This window comes from Anastrepha obliqua, chromosome 4, assembly GCF_027943255.1.
Source record: "Anastrepha obliqua isolate idAnaObli1 chromosome 4, idAnaObli1_1.0, whole genome shotgun sequence".
In the NCBI taxonomy this organism is placed as follows: domain Eukaryota; kingdom Metazoa; phylum Arthropoda; class Insecta; order Diptera; family Tephritidae; genus Anastrepha; species Anastrepha obliqua.
This window is the reverse complement of record NC_072895.1, coordinates 104,411,403-104,429,376: the sequence shown is the minus strand read 5'-3', so window position 1 is coordinate 104,429,376 and position 17,974 is coordinate 104,411,403. Positions and strand designations below refer to the sequence as shown.

The 17,974-nt window shown below is 35.0% G+C and overlaps 3 protein-coding genes across 3 annotated transcripts; 1 reads left to right on the top strand and 2 right to left on the bottom strand.

Annotated features, from left to right (window-relative positions):
* Nucleotides 1-6,020: 6,020 nt before the first annotated feature.
* On the top strand, nt 6,021-7,864 carry LOC129244005 (zinc finger CCCH domain-containing protein 15 homolog). The gene is made up of 4 exons (XM_054881575.1): nt 6,021-6,250; nt 6,382-6,684; nt 6,747-6,884; nt 6,946-7,864. Exons 1-4 carry the CDS (start codon nt 6,182-6,184, stop codon nt 7,660-7,662), a joined length of 1,227 nt encoding a protein of 408 aa, XP_054737550.1. The 5' UTR covers nt 6,021-6,181; the 3' UTR covers nt 7,663-7,864.
* Nucleotides 7,779-10,263, bottom strand: LOC129244004 (mRNA export factor Gle1). Its single transcript, XM_054881574.1, has 4 exons — nt 10,120-10,263; nt 9,826-10,044; nt 8,758-9,768; nt 7,779-8,693 (listed from the first exon to the last, which is right to left on the bottom strand). Exons 1-4 carry the CDS (start codon nt 10,129-10,131, stop codon nt 8,007-8,009), a joined length of 1,929 nt encoding a protein of 642 aa, XP_054737549.1. The 5' UTR covers nt 10,132-10,263; the 3' UTR covers nt 7,779-8,006.
* Nucleotides 10,264-11,808: 1,545 nt separating this feature from the next.
* On the bottom strand, nt 11,809-12,582 carry LOC129244006 (vacuolar protein-sorting-associated protein 25). Its single transcript, XM_054881576.1, has 2 exons — nt 12,452-12,582; nt 11,809-12,388 (listed from the first exon to the last, which is right to left on the bottom strand). The coding sequence occupies exons 1-2, from the start codon at nt 12,499-12,501 to the stop codon at nt 11,914-11,916; spliced, it is 525 nt and encodes a 174-aa protein (XP_054737551.1). The 5' UTR covers nt 12,502-12,582; the 3' UTR covers nt 11,809-11,913.
* Nucleotides 12,583-17,974: the final 5,392 nt, after the last annotated feature.

Below are 17,974 nucleotides of genomic sequence, written 5' to 3'. Positions count from 1 at the left end.
CGATGCGGAGTTTACAAATTTTCTTGAATCCCCATGTCAAATGGATTTTCCGATCAGCCGGATATCAAATAGTGAAGTATCTGAAGAAATAATTACTTAGACTAAATAACTGCAAGGCTCCTGGATATGACTGCTTTGATAGCAAAGTAGTTAAAGCTCTACCTGAGAAAGCTATTGAATTCCTTACAATAACACAGGCCTGCGAAATCTCGCTTTTTTACAGTTTCTACAACCGCTATGAGTGTTTCTTCAAGGTTTTTTTATGCTGAAAACGAATATGACCTTGAAAATGCTCCAGCACGTCAGAATTTTTGGCAATTTGAGGTTAAATAGTCAAAAAATGCAGATTTTGAGCAAGGTAAATTTTTTTTTTAATTTTCCACAGCGGCATCGCAAAGTACTACTCTTTAGCTTTAAGGTCCTTTTTTTAAAATATTTTTACGATTAATATAAAAAAAGTTATTCTATTTTGAATTGGAGACTTTTAGATATGCAAATTCAACCTTTCTAACTCTCTAACGCCCCTGTAAAGGGTGAATTCAAAATAGTATAACTTTTTTTATATTAATCGCAAAAATATTTTTAAAAATGGATTTTAAAGCTGAAGACTAGTACTTTGCGATGCCGTTGTGGAAAATTAAAAAAAAAACTTTGTCTTGCTCAAAAAAAAATTAAAAGAATGGCGAAAATCTGCATTTTTTGACTATTTAATCTCAAATTGCCAAAAATCCTGACGTGCTGGAGCATTTTCAAGGTCATATTCGTTTTCAGCATAAAAAAACCTTCAAGAAACACCTATAGCCGTTTTAGAAACTCTACCTCGCAGAACTGTGTAATCTACAATGCCATTCTCAATGTAAATCACTACCCAACACAATGGAAATGTGCTGTTGTTGTTATGGTGCCAAAACCAAATAAACCCGAAACCTTTCTTAAGTCTTACCGCCCCATTAGTTTGCTTGTAACGCTCTCGAAAATATTCGAACGAATATGTTTGAAGAGAATGTTACCAGTAGTAGGGGACCACAACATCATTCCCGAACATCAGTTTGGATTCAGGGTGAGACATGGCACACCAGAACAATGCCACAGGGTTGTAAATGTAATTAGGGATGCGCTAGAGAGGAAGCAATACTGTTCTGCAGCTTTTTAAGATGTTCAACAGGCATTCGATAGAGTATGGCATGTGGGACTTCTATACAAAATTAAAAAACTCCTGCCAGCACATTTCTATTTGATCCTTAAATCCTATCTGAGTGAAAGGCACTTTTATGTTAGACACCGAGATGCGTCTTCAGAAATATACAATATTAGCGCTGATGTGCCCCAGGGTAGTGTGTTGGGCCCCGTCCTATACACAATATTTACTTCCGACATGCCAATAACAGAAGAAGTGGAAGTGGCTACTTACGCTGACGATACAGCCTTCATAGCTTCTAGCGATTCACCTGCAAAAGCATCCTCTTTGCTGCGAAACCAACTAAATATTTTAGAAATTTGGCTTGATAAATGGAGAATCAAAGTTAACTCCGACAAGTCTACCCATGTCACCTTTACGTTAAGGGGTTAGGGGTAGTCAGAGGCCCGAAAAAATGATGATTTTCACGAATTTTTTTTTGCTACTTAATTAATTTATTTAACAAAAATAAAAACATAGCATAAAAACATCATGTTTTAACTTGACTTCACCAAAATTTCAAAAAAAAAAATTAATAATTGCAAAAGTTACCGCTGTTTGTGTGAAGCCCGTTTCTCCAGAAGTCCCTTGCGGTGAACATCACAAGTCCTTGCAGATTCATCTAAAACCAATCGGACAAGAAAAATTAGTTTTATCAACAGATAATCTTGTGCCTGATCGAAGCTTTTTATTTCAAAATGAACAAAATGGCGGCCTCAGAAAATTTTTTCCAGATTTTAGAAAAAAAAACCAACAGTTAATTGTTAAAAAAAAATCGAAATTTTTGAAAAAAAAAATCCTTCGATCAGGCACAAGTTTTTTATGTTTTTCAAAAGCTGTATAAATTTTATTGAAATCTACGTAGCGGTTTTTAAGTTACAGTGTTCACCAGTTTGAAAAACATAGTTTTGAGAAAAACGCATTTAAAGTTTTGCTATCGGCTCCGGAGCGGCCGGGCGCCCTTTGTTAATTGTTGAATAAATTGAAAAGTATTTGTCGGATTCACTTCAAATTTTTACACAATATTTTTAAAACATTATACTTTAAGAAAATGCAAAAAAAAAAATCGATTTTTTGAAAATTCTGACTACCCCTAACCCCTTAAGGAAAGATAACTGTCCTAGAATATTTTTAAATAATGCTGTAATACCAACGAATACCAAGGTGACATATTTAGGAATGCATTTAGATCGACGCTTTACTTGGAAATCCCATATTAAGGCAAAACAAGAGCAGCTTAAAAATAAAACCAAGCGAATGCACTGGCTGCTTGGTCGCAAATCTCAGCTTAGTTTAGAAAACAAAATAAGACTATATAAAGCTATTTTAAAGCCTGCATGGACCTACGGTATACAGCTTTGGGGAACTGCTAGCAAATCGAATATAGAAATCCTGCAACGCTACCAATCAAAAACTTTGCGTGCTCTTGTTAACTCCCCTTGGTTTGTCACAAATGAAGCAATACACAAGGACTTACATATGTAGATATTCCATTTATAAAGAGTGAAATTCCAAACTTTTCTAACAGATATCTTGCACGGCTGTCAAACCATGTAAATACGAATGCTATATGCTTATTAGACTCAAGTAATGAAACAATACGACTGAAGCGTAATCATATCTTAGACTTGCCATTTCTCTAATTTTGCTGAATTAAATTATTTATTCAACACTAAATAAAAAAGAGGTTGTGTGTAAAGTCGGTTTACTGACGATAGTTTAACGTGATAACGTCATAAGAAAATACTGATTGAATGGTTGCATTTTTCAAAAGAAAATTTTAATTTTATTTGTTTGATAGATATTTTGTATGGATATAGAGAATGAGTCGACATTAACATAACATAATATACTTTAACATAACATAACATAACATAACATAACATAACATAACATAACATAACATAACATAACATAACATAACATAACATAACATAACATAACATAACATAACATAACATAACATAACATAACATAACATAACATAACATAACATAACATAACATAACATAACATAACATAACATAACATAACATAACATAACATAACATAACATAACATAACATAACATAACATAACATAACATAACATAACATAACATAACATAACATAACATAACATAACATAACATAACATAACATAACATAACATAACATAACATAACATAACATAACATAACATAACATAACATAACATAACATAACATAACATAACATAACATAACATAACATAACATAACATAGCATAACATAACATAACATGCTGTTCAAGCAAGGTAACGATGCATGAGCAAGATAACGACGCATTTTTTGGTGCGTGCAGCCGGCTACATAGAATTATAAGACGTTATCACGGCAAAAAATAATAATAACATTAAAACAACAGGTATTATTAACAAACTTGGTTTTATTTTAAATTCTTCAAGTAAATCAAATTAATAAAAATCAATAAGAAGGCATATGCAAATACAAATACGTGAATTTATATATATACATATGCGCATATACATACATATATACGCTCACTTAAGTAGGAGAGAGCAAGATGTCGAACGTTGCCGTTCGTTTGCTTTGTTTGCTTTATCGTTCGTTCCGCGCTTTCGCTTGCAGTTCATTCAAGGTAACGGCAATGAGCAAGGTAACGACACATGAGCAAGGTAACGGCAATGAGCAAGGTAACACTAATGAGCAAGGTAACGACACATTTTTTCGTGCGTGCAGCCTGTTAAATCGAATTATAAGACGTTATCACGTCAAAAACAAAATACATGAGTTCCTATATGAAGATAAGCAACTCATTAGTAAAAATAAAATTTAATTAATACATTTAAGATATAAGATTTGAACAAATATCGTAATTTTATATGTAGTTTTGCATTTGTGCAAATACTACTGCTGCTATTAGATTATAAGACCTAATTTGCTGAATATCATTGTATTTAGATAGATTGCAAATAAAATAGTATTTACACAAAAAAAAAAAAAAAATTTAGAGCTTCGGCAACTGGTCATCCAGCACAAGCGCACTAAATGGGCTAAGCACCTGAACATCTGCAACTTCACCTCGGGTGTGAGTAAGCTCTGGTCCTTATCGAACCCGACGAAGCACAACTATAGGGGGCAATCACTTTCGGTGTTTGTACTTCGTGGGACCCGAAGAGATGCTCGAACTTTTTTAGCCGGCAATCCATTTCACTTTCTCCGGTACCGACCGGATTAACATGTTGATGCTGTAAAACTTGGGTACATTAAGAGTAGGAAATCCGCTAAACAAGGGGAGTCTTATCGTCCAACAACTCCTTTGTGAATATAAGTTAGCCCCTCCTACTCCCAATCTTCACGAAACTCCTGACTCCAATTGTGCATCAACATGGTTTCCGTAGAGTGCACAGTAGCACTATGGCACTCCCCGCCGTAAACATTTGGATTAATCGTGAGCTCAACCAAAACAGCCCCTGCGAGAAGACTGTTCTAGCAGCATTGGACCTGTCCAAGGCTTTCGATACAGTCAACCATTCCATGCTACTAATTGATAACCAACAGTCGACACTCTCGCCGTGGCTGAAGAGGTGGACCGCGAACTACCTGAGTGGTCATCATTCGTCAGTGCTATTTCGAGACCAAATCTCTTAACAGAGAGTTCCCCTTGGACTGAATGGGTGGTCCGCGAATTACTTGAGTGGACGGCAATCATGTGTTAACTTTCGAGACCACAGCTCAAAACAGAGGAGGATATAGCAAGAAGTGCCGCAGTGTCATTTCATTCTTGCTTTTCAGCTTCTATATTTCGAAGCTCACCCAACAACCATAGAGTTGGCCCCCTATGCTGACGATTGTTCGATAATGCCGTCCAGCAATGGCATTGATGACTTGTGGTCCAAAGTGAACGTTCATCTCGCCAACCTTTTTCACTGCGAGGAATCTCTAGCTTTCCCCACTAAATCCACGACGCCCCTCTTTACCTGGTCGATCGCACACCAATACCAGCCGTTTAAAACCCCAAATAATAATACGTTCACATATAAGTAGATGATCCACTTTTTCGTGATTTACTCCCAATCCGTAATCAAAAAGCTAGATTTCCCATACAAAATTTCTCTCCCAAAATCTGAGATTATAAAATAATCCTAGATAGTAACCATACTTTTTGACATGCAACCCTGTGTTTTCTGTGTAATAGATCGTTATTTTTACGCGTGTAAAGAAAAACGTCAAACTAAACAAAATGGATGCCGGCAAAGAAAACAGGTTTTTAGGCATAATTCTAATAAAATATTTGTTAGGTATTATTAACTATGTATTCATATAACAGAAAATAGCGTGCGTCCCGAGTGTCATCTTATTACTTATTATAAAATGTAATATTGAATTTCGAATGCGTATTGCTGCCATAATTTTTTGAAACCTTAGTAAACATCGTTTACGGATTCCCTCTAACTGTTTATTATTAGCAGCCAATTGCGCAATTAAATTAGCTATTTCCTCTCCTTGTCTTTTCTTCATATCGTTAATAATAATTAAACAAACCAAAAACAACGAAATATTCCTTTCACAACAGTATTGATCTGCCATATGTGAACGGGTAGATTAATTTTGTGGATTTGTTGGTAATTAATGTATATGTGAACGTACTTTAAGGTCTAAAACCGGTAGCAGGCAGCAACTGAGGCAAAGACAAAGAAATGTTGCTCAAGGAATAAATGCCTCACAAGGAGCTAAGCAAAGATTTATAGCGTTAGAATAATTTTAATTACATATAAATATTATTAAATTAAACCAATTTCATAAAAGTGATCAAAAATAACAAGAAATTAAAGATACTGCTATAGATTATTTCTTAAAAGAACTTTTAAATGGCAATACTGCGTAACAGCCAAACTTTGACATTTTGCTTTTTGACAGCGAATTGTCGATTGTAATTTGCAGGTTTCTTTTATGAACTGTTTTTATTAAGCCACACGGGCGAAACAAACTTGCAGCCGCGAAATACTGTATTGTTTCCAAAATGCCACCGAAAAAAGCTCCTGCTGCAAGCAAAAAAACCGAGCAAAAGAAGAAGGAGAAGATCATTGAGGTAAGGTTACTTTGAAGTCTCCACTGAAGGAATATTGAAATACGCCTAACCTAACTTTCTACACTGATGTTTATTGCTGCTCGTCGCCAACTCATTTATACATATTGCCACTTCAATTAAACTGTTTGCAGGATAAGACTTTTGGTTTAAAGAACAAGAAAGGCTCCAAACAGCAGAAATTCATACAGCAAGTACAAAAACAAGTGCAGTCCGGTGGTCAGCACCCACGTACCGATGGCGATAAACGAAAGGATGATAAGGAGAAGAAGCTGCAAGAGCAGCGTGAATTGGCCATGATCTTCCGACCCGTGCAAATGCAGAAAGTGGAAAAGGGCACAGATCCAAAATCGGTAGTGTGTGCGTTCTTCAAACAAGGTAGCTGTACTAAGGGGGATAAGTGTAAGTTCTCGCACGACTTGACCATTGAACAAAAGGTAAGCTTTACTGTAGCACAAAAAAAAAAGCATGTAATTTTTTTTATGTTTTGTTCGAATAGACCGAGAAGCGCTCAATATATGTGGATATGCGCGATGATGATCCTGATGACAACATGGCCAATTGGGATGATGCCAAATTGAAGGAAGTGGTAGATAAAAAGCACTCTGACGAAAAGAAGAGACCAACAACTGATATCGTGAGCAAATTTGCAATATTATCTTCAATTTAATGTAACAGATTTAATGTCTCTTTTTAAGATATGTAAATATTTCCTTGAAGCTGTGGAGAAATCCAAATATGGTTGGTTTTGGGAGTGTCCCAACGGTGCAAAATGCATCTACCGGCACGCGCTACCACAAGGATATGTGCTGAAAAAAGATAAAAAGAAGGACGACAAACCTAGTGAGATTTCTTTAGTTGATCTAATTGAAAGAGAGCGCGCCGCACTCGGCTCAAATCAAACACGCGTTACTCTGGAAACTTTTTTGGCTTGGAAGAAACGCAAGATACAAGAAAAGAAAGATAAAATGGCTGCAGAAGAGGAGAAAAAGAAGAGTGACTTTAGCAAAGGCAAACAATTTGGAATTTCCGGAAGGGAAATGTTCAGTTTCAATCCTGACCTTGTCGATGATGGTCCAATGGAAGAAGGTGATGCAGCATTTGATAACTACGAGCGTTCAGACGACGAAGATGTAATGGAATTCAAGGAATTAGATTTAGCTGCACTTTCACTGGCTGCTCAGGAAGCGGATGGCACGGGAACCGTAGCCTCTGAATCGCGCTTGCAGGAGCAATCTGACGCGGCGGCGAAGCAAGCGGCTGAAGAGGAAGCTGCAACTGCTACTGCAGCAACAAGCGATGAAAATAGCATACCTGCCAACGATGCAGCACCCATTAACAAGGAACTATTTATGGGTCTTGTAGATGAGCTGGATGACCTGGATATTGAAGATGGAGACGATGAAGACGACTAAGCAAACAAAAACCAACTATAAAGAAAATCCATTTCGCCTCACGTTAGTGGCATAAATATCGGTTAAACTAGCAGTAGCCTGGATTTTGCTACAAATTTAGAAACAATAAAAGATAATTTACTAGCTTCTCTGATATGAAATGATGTAAAATTACAAGAATTTATTAAATAACAAAATTCTCTCTAAACTGGAGACAAATAAATTGTTGCTTATAGATTTAAAATTGAAAACGAGAGTAGATCTAAAACAGCCGCTTCGGCTGAATTTTTCGTCTTACAACAATAATGCTACACATAGTACTAGACTTATAAATTTAATGATGCTGTGTTTTATCTGCACCTGGACTACCAAAAAGAAGGCCCGAGTGTGCCTTGCGGCTCAGGGATTTGTTTCTGATTCAAACAATTCATGAAGAGCATTTCCAAACGCGTACGCGGGCCACCTTCGTCCACTTGTACCAATCTTGCAAAATAATCGCGTTGGATGTACAGAAGCAGTTTAGAGAATTGTTTGCCGTAAGTGCGACACATGGCGAAGCCCAATGTCTGCAGCATTTCCAAAATCAATGTCGCGCTAATGTCGGGCAAAGGCTCAAGATTGCTGTAATCAACAAGCCAACGCCAAGCATGCTCAAGTCCATATGGGTGATCCGGGCCGTCGGCCCGACGTCCATTCGTGATCATCACGGCGGCATATAGACGTGTAATACCCGCCTGTCGTTTCAAGTCGTTGTACTCTTCCACGGATTTACTACGCAACGGCACCAGAGACGGCGATTCCTTAAAGATGTAGGCAAGGAAAAGTTTTCCAAACTCGGGTATGAGCTTCCAGAGTGAGACCACAACCGAGGCGACAGGAAAAGCGGCTTGTGGATTGCTGGAAATGGCGGTTTCACCTTGATTTACAAACCGTTTCGCTGTCAACAACAAGCAATAATTGCGACCCAAGGGATGGTCGTTAACGCTAACTTGTCCCTCCGCAGTTTTGAGTGGTTGTCCATTGAGGAAGTTAAAAATTCGTTCGAATTTATCCTATAACAAATAGGTACACATCTTTATAGAGACTACATTTTCCAGTCAGATATATGGTACAAACCTGCAAATGCTGTGCACTGACTGCCGATATGGCATTCAATGGTATGTTAATCGCTTTCTGGCAAGCAAACCTATACTTCTTCATATTTTCATCCGATTGCAGAGGCTTCACACCATCTACCTTTTCCTGATAAAAACTGTAGATTTCTTGATAGAATTTTTGTGCAACGGAGTTCTCCTGATTTGCGGTCGGTGCAGTGTGGCTTACTTGCTCTGTAGGAACCGATGGTTGAGTCAATGGCTGTGTGTGCTGTTGCAGCTGCGTCTCAGGAGTTTGCTGTGCTGGCACTGTTTGAGGTGCCACTTGTGAGTGCTCTGTAGTGGTTGGCGCTGTTGTCTCAACCAGTGCCTGTGGTGTTTGCGACAAGGTCAAAGCAGCAGCGAGCACTTGTTCTTCGGCCTTGCGCTGCTCTTCTCGCTGCGTGTGTTCTTGCTGTTTTACTAATTTTTCCAAATCTTCATTTATGGTCGCATATAAACCGTCCATTTTATTACAAAGACTGTCAGCGAGTTTTAGTTCTGCGGCGCCGCATTCATCTGTTTTAATTTTGGTAGTTAGCGTTTCGAATAACTCGACGAGTTCTTTCAATTGGCGATTGTAATCGCTGCAGGATAGCAGCGCTTGTTTGTCAATGGAAATCAACGCTTTCGCAACAGCTTCATATTTGCTACGAAAAACGCTGTGGTATTTGGCCACACATTGAAAGGAGAAAAGTTGCAGCTGACGCTTGGCTTGCAAGCGAATGGAGCTTATTTGTTGCTCGTATTCCTGCAATTCGAGCATTGTCTGTTTTTCAGCCTCTTGTATTATTTGTGCATCGCTGCGTTGTTTCTCCGCGATTAGCTCTTGCACCTGTTTGCCTTGTTGTTCTCGCAGGCGCGCCGCATTGTCCCGTAATACGGCCAGTTGTTTTTCCTGCATATTGTGCATTTGCTGCCGTACATGTTTCTTGCGCTTTTCCTCAGCATCGCGTAGTATCATTGTGGCGCTAACCAATTCATAGTCTAAGGACTTTAGTTACAATGACGTTAGATAATAATACGCATTATCCGTGTTATTGTTACTTACCGAAGAAGGTTTTAACACTGGTATTATTAGCTTTGGTGAGCTTTCTCGTTTTTGTACCCGACTTTTTTGGCAAATGATTGGTGCACTTTCCGGCTCTTCATCTCGTGGCTCGGGCATATCTGGCCCAATGGTGCGCTCCTTAATTAATGGTGAAATTTCTATTGCATGCTGGAACGTTATTTCATGTGGTTTTAAGTCGCCAACCTCTAACTCGCAACTCTTTGGTGAATGAAACATAACAAAATATTATTTCTTAAAGTAAATGATTTCAAGTTAATTCTCATGTATACTTACAACTTCACTCATTTTAGGTTGTTGAATATTACCTCACTATATATTTCTATCTATCTTAATGCACTTAATAAAACAAAAATCAGTTGAGCGCGACTATTTTCGTGCATAAACAAAACTCTTCAGCTGATCTGCAAAAACGTTGCAAAGAATGAAGTATAGAGTCATTTGTAAGCACAGGGGGACGAAAATGAAAAAAATTATTAAAATAAGTTTGTTCGTTAACACGCAAAACTTGTAATGGTACAAGTTATCACAAAACAGCTCTCGTTAAGACCTCTTTTTTTTGTTCTTATTTTATATTTATTTAATTTATATATATTATTTAATTTTAAACCCTGTTTGGATTTAAATTCATCACAATAATTTGAGACACATAAGATTTAAAAATTGTATTTTTAATTTTGTAATTTATTTCTTGTTGATGTGCTAAAAAACTGATTTTTACAGATACAACCTCATATAACAAAATAAATAAATTCATATATATGCATACATATGTATATACATCAAAAAAAGGTAACATGAGAAATGTAACAAATAAAACCATCGTAATTTGATGTTGCTGCACCAGCTACCACTGTATTCAGGGGCTTAGTTTTTTCCATAGTTTGGATCATCTCGTTTAAAACGAAAACCTTTATATTCGAATCGTTCTGTGTTGATCAATTTCTACTCGGCGAAATGTTCTTGGTGAGCAGTAATCAAAGCTAATTTATACAAGGTGGTGGCATTAAGCAACAACATATATATCTCTAATACGTAAATTCATATGAATTTCTCTGCATGCATTTTGTTTTTGCAATGTGGTATTTTGTATGTCAAAATTTCTAAGCAACAACAAAGAAACAGAGCACTTTGAATATCAATTACGTTCGTAATCGGAAAACAAATTAAGAAATTTTACTGTCGATGAAATATATTATAAAAGCCTTTCTTGAGCATTATTTTCAAAAGAAGTTTATTTACAAAAAAACACGAACGCTATCAGCTGTTTTGCCGTCTTCTATCCTCTTTTGCACATGTTTGCAAATTTGGAGAATATTTAGTATAATGCCGGAGGCTTTGAAAAAAAAGATGTAACGAGAGGAGGAGAGAAGAGAGGGGTGTATCCCCATCTTAAAACTGAAAGCCGCACAAAGGGTTTTTTGGATAGAACTCCTTTTCGCGTGGGCGGCCTTCGATAGCGCTTGATGCATCAATGTTCTCTGGTGTGATAACTTCCATAGCCATCATCAACACTGAATTTAACCACTTCGCTTTTTTTCGTTCCCACGACAGTTGGTTCTATGTTACCGGAACAACCCGGATTTATATCTGGCCAAGGACTGTCTCTCCAGCAGCATTCAACGTACATATGTATATTGGGAATGTTTATGCTGTTACAACAACACTTCATTTTTGCTTGTATTTTTATTTCCGGCAACACTACACTGTTGTCAATTCCAATGAATTGTTATTTGTTTTTAAAATTGGAAAGTGATGATATTGATGGCATTATACTAAACACGACCATTGGGAATTATAAAGGATGTGCCTGAACCACTCTCTAACATCTCTACCAAGCTTCAGTAAATAAGTCATAATAGTTTGCCTAAAATCGACCATGTTACATTATACCAAACCCGACACTTAATTCCCATTAGCTACTCTGTTGGCCTAGATGAAAATATTAAAAATAAAAGTTCGATGTCCAGGCTTTTCTAAAAAATATTTTCACTAATATTTTATTTATCACTGTCAGAAAAAAATAATGCAGGTTATGCAGACGTACACAAATAATAAATACACTGACTTCTAGAAGAATTTAATGCCATAACTGTCGTCCAATTGCACTATCTCACATTTGCCTTTATTCTCCAAAATGCGCAATGCATTCAACAGCACTGCCTCATCAACACCATGAAATTCCATGCCCTCAGAATTCTCACCAGACGCAATTTCATACAACGTGCAAATTGTATTCAACTGCCCCGTCTGCTGCACCCAATCGTACACCATATTCGCATACTCCTCCAATGTATACCAGTATACCTGCCACTCTATGCGTCGCTTATCCAGTGGTGCTGCATGACCGGTTTGTCGCAATTGCTCCAAAATATGCAATATAGTTTCGGGTGTTAAGCGACGTTTCAATGTTTCATTGTAGAAAAGTGGAGAGCTACTTTCATTAATATTAACTTGGAATTTATTCAGATGTTTGAGGTACTGCAGAAAGAGATCGGACCATACTTTAATTTGCTGATTGCGTGTCTCTTCGTGTGGCTGTAAACTTAGGAGGAAAAGAAAAGACGAGATTTCAAGAGTGAGATTTCATGGTTGATTGGTGACTTACGTGAAAAATGGTGGAAATGTATACTCCCATGGCCATTGAAATTCTGTCATTGTGAAAATTTTCAATATTCTTAAGGATTAAAAAATATGTTTGTTTTTATTTTTATCAATGTGGCTAAAATGCGATACTTGTACGTGTATGAAACACAGAGTGTATAGAATGCATAATTCAATGCAGACATAAATATCGTTATTGTAATATAGGGGTTTTCAATAAGGGCAATGCAATTGGTTAAGATTACGGCCAAAATTCAATTGATCTCTATCAAGAGTGATAAATATAGATGTGGCTATGGTTATGACTCAAGGTGAATTGAGTACCTTAGGTGGCGCCTTTAAAAAACAGTTACTTTATTTTTCGCGATTTTGACAAGTCTGACGTCAGCTCCCTTTCCGATACAAAACAAACAAAAGGAGGAGAAATTACATGTTTGTGAAAATTCGGTGATTGGCTTGGTAATATTGTGAGCTGTGAGATTTAAACTAATCAAACAAATGAAAACGAAGTTCTGTGTGTTAAATTGTGAAAACACAAAATAATATAAAGCCTCCAAATGTAGTTTGTTTTCGTTTTTATGTGAAAGAAAGTGTGTGTGTGCGTATAACTTCTGATGTTTGGTTGTTTCCACTGCCTCTTCACAAAGACCCGATTTACACGATGAGACATCTGGAAGGGAGACACTGGAAATTCTCTTTTGATGTTTCATTCGCGTTCACACGGGCAAAAATGTTTCCGCGACATTTTGACATTTAATACTTTAGCATCGTCTGGTTCGGATGTATTCTAGCACGCGCTTACATGTAAAGCAGAGAGCGTTCGACAACAGTTTCTTAAATATATGAATGAAAAATGCAAACTGGTTAAATAATAAATAATTTGTTGTTTTTTTTTTATTGAAATATATTTATAAATTCTTATACTTGAATAAAAAAAATTAAATTAAAAATACTTCATATGTAAATAATTAACTTAAAATTAACTTGAGTATCTAGAAATGCAGGGAAAAATTAGAAATCAACATAAACATGTCCCATAACTATTTTAAATAATACTTATGTATGTACTTTACTAGCAAAAATAATCGTGCATTTCCCAAGCAGTGATTGGATGTTTGTCATCGTTGTTATCTTCCGTTTGATTGAAAACCAACACGTAACTTACAACATTCTTCCACAAAAGGAGAAAACGAATGAAGCAACTGTCAAAAATTGCTGAAGATAAGAAATACGAATAAGAAGAGCAAAGCGTGTCGCCGAGTACGGGAGACAAAATCCCTTCTCTCTTCCCCGACCGTCCTTCACCCCCGAACAAAATGTTTCCCTTCCAGATGTCTCCTCGTGTAAATCGGGTCAAACAAGTCATTCCCCTTCCTTTTGATTGTTTATACATGGACTCTTATGTCACAGCGAATTCAGAAGGCACAATCTATTTCTCTATAATTTTTGGATTCTGAGTGAGAGTGAGTGCGCAGAGGTAAACTCTTATATACACCAAGTTTTTCATAGTGTCAAACTTAGTGCAGTAAGAAATAAATATATACTAGTCGATCTTTTTTTTATTTTTTTTTTATAATTGGCGAGTTCCTCCTCCTATTTGTGGTGTGCGTCTTGATGTTGTTCCACAAATGGAGGGAATTACAGTTTTAAGCCGACTCCGAAGGGCAGATATTTTTATGAGGAGCTTTTTCATGGCAGAAATACACTCGGAGGTTTACCATTGCCTGCCGAGGGGCGAGCGTTATTAGAAAAATGTTTTTCTTAATTTTGGTGTTCCGAGATTCGAACCAACGTTCTCTCTGTGAATTCCGACCTTTAAAACAGTGTAAAGTACACAGTAAATTTACATTCGTTTGTTAAAGAAGCTAACATTGAATTTTAGCACCGCGTTACACACCAGTGGATTTTCATCCCGCCATTTAAATAAAAGTAAAAAATATTAAATTATTTAGTACGGCGAACACACCTCGACTTTTGACTTACCGACTAGTAGATAAGCGAAGTTATTTATGTGATTTTTTATATCGTCGAATCTAGATTTGACAAGGCAAAAGGCGGTGTTGATAAATCAGCTTATTGTTTTTTTTTTCTTTCGCCGTGTCCATGTAGCTGTTAGCACATAAATAATAAAACAAGGCGAATTATTTTTTTTGTTTTCTACTTCGTCAATACCTTGGCGTGACAATCAAACGTACAAAACATTGTTGTTTGTATAGTTCCACCACTTTCAATAAATGCGCTTGAGATTTGATAATGCAATGTAAAGAAGTAGGCTTTTGAGGGATTTTCACGCATTCCACGCTATATCTACCCAATATTGTTGCGGATAATGAGTCATTTTTCGATTGCACCTTTTCGAACTACTTGGACTTTATGATCACAATTTTCGATGAATAAAACACCTTCAAGTATTACATTAAAATGATTTTAGTATATTTAAATATACATATTTATACTTATTATTAGAAAAAATGTATTAACATTTTTGCATATACCTTTTTTCTCGCAATCTTTGTTTCTGTTTTGTTTTTGTGTTGTGTTTTGCAAATTTCATCGATAAATAATTTTTTATCTTTTATTTACTTTTTTTCAGATTTTTAGTAATATACAAAAGGGGGCCGACCAGATTTTAACACTCCACGCGTCTTCATATCAGTCGTCACCGTGTGCAAACGTTAGCGTCAGTAATTTTAGTAAGTAAAACACTCACTTTTAGCGACATAAACATGATTGATACATAATTTGTTTTTTTTTTTTTTATTCTTTTCAATATACGTATGTATATATATATATATAGATTTATTTATTCATTCAATATTTATAAATATACGCGCGAAACTTACTGCTAATTTACATATACATTTAAAGTGTTTACTGCTCTTTTCATATTCCAGTATTTACTCTTTTTGCTCTCTTGTGCGGCAACAACACAATACTATTTTTCTTTTAGCGTATTTTTATATATATTTATATATATAGTTTTTTTTTTGTTGAATCAGTTTTTCTCAATTTGTTATATTTCAAATATACAAGTTACATAGAGCTATGGCAGCGCGTTTGTAAAAAACAAAAACATTAATAAAGAATATATTAATTTACAAATAAATTGTATTGCAAAGCAAAAAAACAAAAAAAAGAACATATTATTATAATAATAAACTTAATTAAGCAATATTTATTTAAATTACAAAATTTTCGTATCGCCGTTTTTGCTGCTTTACTACTACACAATGTGAAAACAAAATTTTGCATTTCATTTACTTTTAGACTTACAACGTAATAAATGCCTATATTTTTTATTACTATTTTTTAGTACAATATTTATATATAATTTTTTCATTTTCAAATTCAGTTTTCTTATATGTATATAAATTACACACGATCTGCTGTATGTTTTGTGCAAGCGCAAATATTTTTATATTCTAATATATTTTTAATACATTTTGCTTTGCGCTTTTCACCAAAAATCCACACATAACTACACTTTATTTTTACGCCTTCAAGTTTTAATCGTTCATGCTACAGGTTACTAAATACAATCTTTTTTTTTTTGCTTTTTTTTGCATTATTGTTTAAATGTTTACGTTTACGTTTTTCCGTATTTTGTTTTCTTTTTTGAAATGTTTTTGTTTGGTGCGCGGCGGATTGTAATTTTAACACAGAGAAAAATACACGAGTGGCCACATGCAGCAGATACAGATCAGTTTCAATATTAATCGCTTTTCTTTTTTATTTATTTTCATTAACTATTACTTAACACTCTCCAAAATGTTACAGTTTCTCTATGCAGTTCTTTTCTGTTTTTCTATTTTTATACTTTTTAAAACGCTACAATTTTTTGTTTGCCTAATTTGAAAGATTTATGTATGCACGAGTAAATGGTGCGCTTTGTAATTAATGTTGTTGGGTCACAAATTTCAAGCAGAAAACGTCAATTGGTCTTCAGGCAAGTTGAACAAAAGTGAACTTTAATTCCAACTGTCATTAAGAAAATTTTCAAAATAATTAGTTCTTTGACAGTCATGACTGAAGTCCAATTAACCACTCTCCGAAACGGATTTGGCAGCACAACTATACATGCAATATTTGAACATTTATTTTCTTTCACTATTATAGGTCAGTATAGCTACACCCTAATGTACAACTTTAGTTCGACAGGATACGAGTGGAGGTATTCGATAGTGTGTTTAGTTTTATTTTATTTTGAAGATGAGCATGAAAAGAGCGGTATAGCATTTAAGTAAATTTTAACGGGTTTTCAAAGCGTTGCAGGTTGGAAAATGTTGGTTGTAATGAAGAGTGTTGAGAGAGATTCTGTATTTTTTAGTTGAAAGTTTTTTTGTTTTGGTTTTCGATCAAATCTTTTAATTGTCGTGCTTTTTCTTTATTTGGAACAGACTGCATTGCCTCTTTCATATTTATACGCAAATTTACAGTTAGTTGAGGCGTTTCCCTTTATATGCACTTAATAGCTAATTTCTATGGACTTACAGTATAAAAAATATTTTTAACAAAAGCATAAAAAATGCAAATCGAAAAATTTAGTAAGTGATTCAGTAAAAATAAGTATTGACTTTTAATAAAAAAAACTTGGGAATTTAATTAAAAACCACAAGACTCAGTAAATAAATGATTTATAAAGTAAAATGAATACTACGAAATCGAAATATTTCAATTCTATGTTAATCGAAATCAAAAAAATTATAAACACAATTAATAGAGAAAGATAAAACTGAAAACTACCTTGCTAATTTTGAGTGAACAAAAGTTTTGAATCAAAAGAAAATAAAACTCAATATTAAATTATTTTACATTTTTACACCAAATACAATTTTGATCAATTTGAAGTGAATATAAGTTTTTATATTTAAAAATGAGTAGAACAAACTCCTATTACATCAAATAAATAAAAAAAAAAAAATAGAAAAATACATTTTTTAGATGCGATGCATGATAATGTGCCTCAACTTTCGAAATTGTTAACTAAGCAATATTTTTTTTGGTCAAATGTTGTAAAAATTACATACAATTTAAAACGATTTATAGATCAAAGAGATACACAGACCGATTTCGAGATAGGAAAAATAAAAAAAAAATTTGTCTAAACAGATATTTTATACAGATTTCAATAGTGAAAAGGTTTCGAAATAGAAAAGCAAAATTTTTATAACCGATAAATAAAATATGAATCAGACTGAAAATTGCAAAACCTTCTAAACCAAAATGTAGGAACGCTGTTTCCACGACAGTCGGTTCTACGTTACCGAAACGACCCGGATTTATATCCGGCCAAGGACTGTCACTCCAGCAACATTCCCCGTATGTAAGTATGGGGAATGTTTATGTTGCTACAACAACAACAACAACACCAAAGAGTATCAAAAGATGAAAAATGCGATTTCAAGGGATTGAAAAATGTTTGAAATTTAGAAAAATTAAAAAAAAAAAGTATGCCAAATAGAACGAAACTGGAATAACTTAATGTGAATTATAAAGCAGGCAAAACAGTTTTGAATTGGAAAATCAT